Source organism: Vollenhovia emeryi, unplaced genomic scaffold (genome assembly GCF_000949405.1).
Source record: "Vollenhovia emeryi isolate VEMERY1.0 unplaced genomic scaffold, V.emery_V1.0 DF946437.1, whole genome shotgun sequence".
Classification (NCBI taxonomy): domain Eukaryota; kingdom Metazoa; phylum Arthropoda; class Insecta; order Hymenoptera; family Formicidae; genus Vollenhovia; species Vollenhovia emeryi.
The window spans coordinates 110-1,903 of record NW_011959929.1 but is presented as its reverse complement, the minus strand read 5'-3'; the positions used below and the strand labels follow the sequence as shown (position 1 = coordinate 1,903).

The 1,794-nt window shown below is 41.8% G+C and overlaps 1 protein-coding gene across 1 annotated transcript; it reads left to right on the top strand.

Annotated features, from left to right (window-relative positions):
- Positions 1-4: 4 nt before the first annotated feature.
- Positions 5-1,283, top strand: LOC105559704 (guanylate kinase; the record flags this gene model as incomplete). The annotated part of the gene is made up of 4 exons (XM_012008213.1): positions 5-174; positions 477-700; positions 782-892; positions 1,003-1,283. Coding segments are annotated over 4 exons (522 nt in total), but the record flags the coding sequence as incomplete, so codon positions are not given.
- Between the last annotated feature and the right edge of the window lie 511 nt (positions 1,284-1,794).

Sequence of the window (1,794 nt, the reverse complement as noted above, 5' to 3'; positions counted from 1 at the left end):
TGAATTTCCCGATACCTTCAAATTCTCGGTATCCCATACCACTAGGACGCCACGGCCTGGCGAAGAGGACGGCACTCACTATCACTTCACCGACAAGGAAAAGATGCAGAGACAGGTGGAAAATGGCGAGTTTATTGAAACTGCTACATTTAGCGGCAACCTCTATGGGACGAGGTAAGCACATATATTTCCTTTTACATGAAAACTCAGATAAATCTCACTTGTGACGTCGTAACTCAGTTGAAAGCGTGTTCCTTTTGATTCTTGAGAAGTGAGATTCAACCAGATTTAACTGAGTTTTTGCGCACGATCAAGACCGTGTACTTTAGTTAGTTTAATAGACCATTAATGACGTCATATCTGAGTACAAAATACTAGCATAACTGAGTGACTCGGTATCACTTGAGTGTAAAAGGAAAGCAGCTATAGATATATATGGTAGATGGAAACGATATCAACCCGAGCTCCATTCGCAGCAAACGGGCGGTCCAAGAGGTGCAATGTTTGGGAAAGGTGTGTGTGCTGGATATCGAGATACAAGGTGTCAAACAAATTAAACGCACCGACCTCAATCCCCTTTACGTATTCGTAAAGCCACCGTCCATTGTGGAACTGGAGCGACGATTAAAGGCCAGAAATACAGAGACCGAGGAATCCTTGGAGCGTAGACTGTCGATTGCCAGATCCGAACTAGAATACGGTACAGAACACGAGATTCGCAATTGACGCTAACGGGAAAGATCAATCGCGCTCATACTTGTTTGTGTGTTTTTCCTCGTAGGTGAAACACCTGGTAACTTTGACGTTGTCATAGAAAATGATGATCTCGAAAAAGCGTATGAGACTTTGCGCAACTTTATATCGGCCAATTATAATCCGGGTTGCAGTACAGGTAAGAGTCGAGTGTCTCTCGACATTAATCTACCTTTCGCGCTAGCAATAGCGGAAGCATTCAAACGAACCACATCTCTGTGGCGTAAGATAACAGAAAGTATTTTTTAGGTGAGACAGCAAGCTAGTCCACACTTGACGGATCTTTGGACTAGCCGTACGTCGGGACACGAATGACGATTCCGACGAAACCTACGTTGCAATGACAATGTCAACGTAATTGAAATGGTCTACGCATATACACAGACTTTGCAAGTTGCAAAACCAAAATATCTTTACACACATTCTCGCTATGTGTGTGTGTGTGTGTGTGTGTAATCTATAGATCTATTTGCCAGATTTTTCGTTGGCCGAGTTTGTCATTCTCGCGGTGACAATAGTTGCATATTCCATACTCTTGCTACTTAATTTTATTTTTCCGCAACAGCGCTGCGCGTGTCACAACTGATACCTCTTTTAGATCGAATAAGAATTAGGGATTCATAGAGTTATTATTATTATTTTTTTTTAGAGACGCAGAGAAACTGCTTTCCCTAACAATAAGACAATTTTAGCTTAACGTTCAACAAGTAATAAGCTCAATGAAATAAATGTAAAATCGTAGATATAGCTGACTGAGACTATTCACCAAAAAAGGTTGTGTTCCAGTAGAGTAGGCTATCTGTTAAGTACTCGCGGTTTCATCCTCGTACTTATCTTCACGATTGACGTATCGGACTGATCGGCCTGATCGGAATAGTTACTTCTGGTTTACATCACATTTCACATTACGAGCGTACCAGATTATAGAGAAAGAGTTGTGCAAACATTCCAGCTGTGTAAAGCGTCTCCATGACATTCGCAAGAGATTCTTAGGATCGTGTAGAGAAAAAATACGTCCTAAATTGATACAGCCGCGCTTGT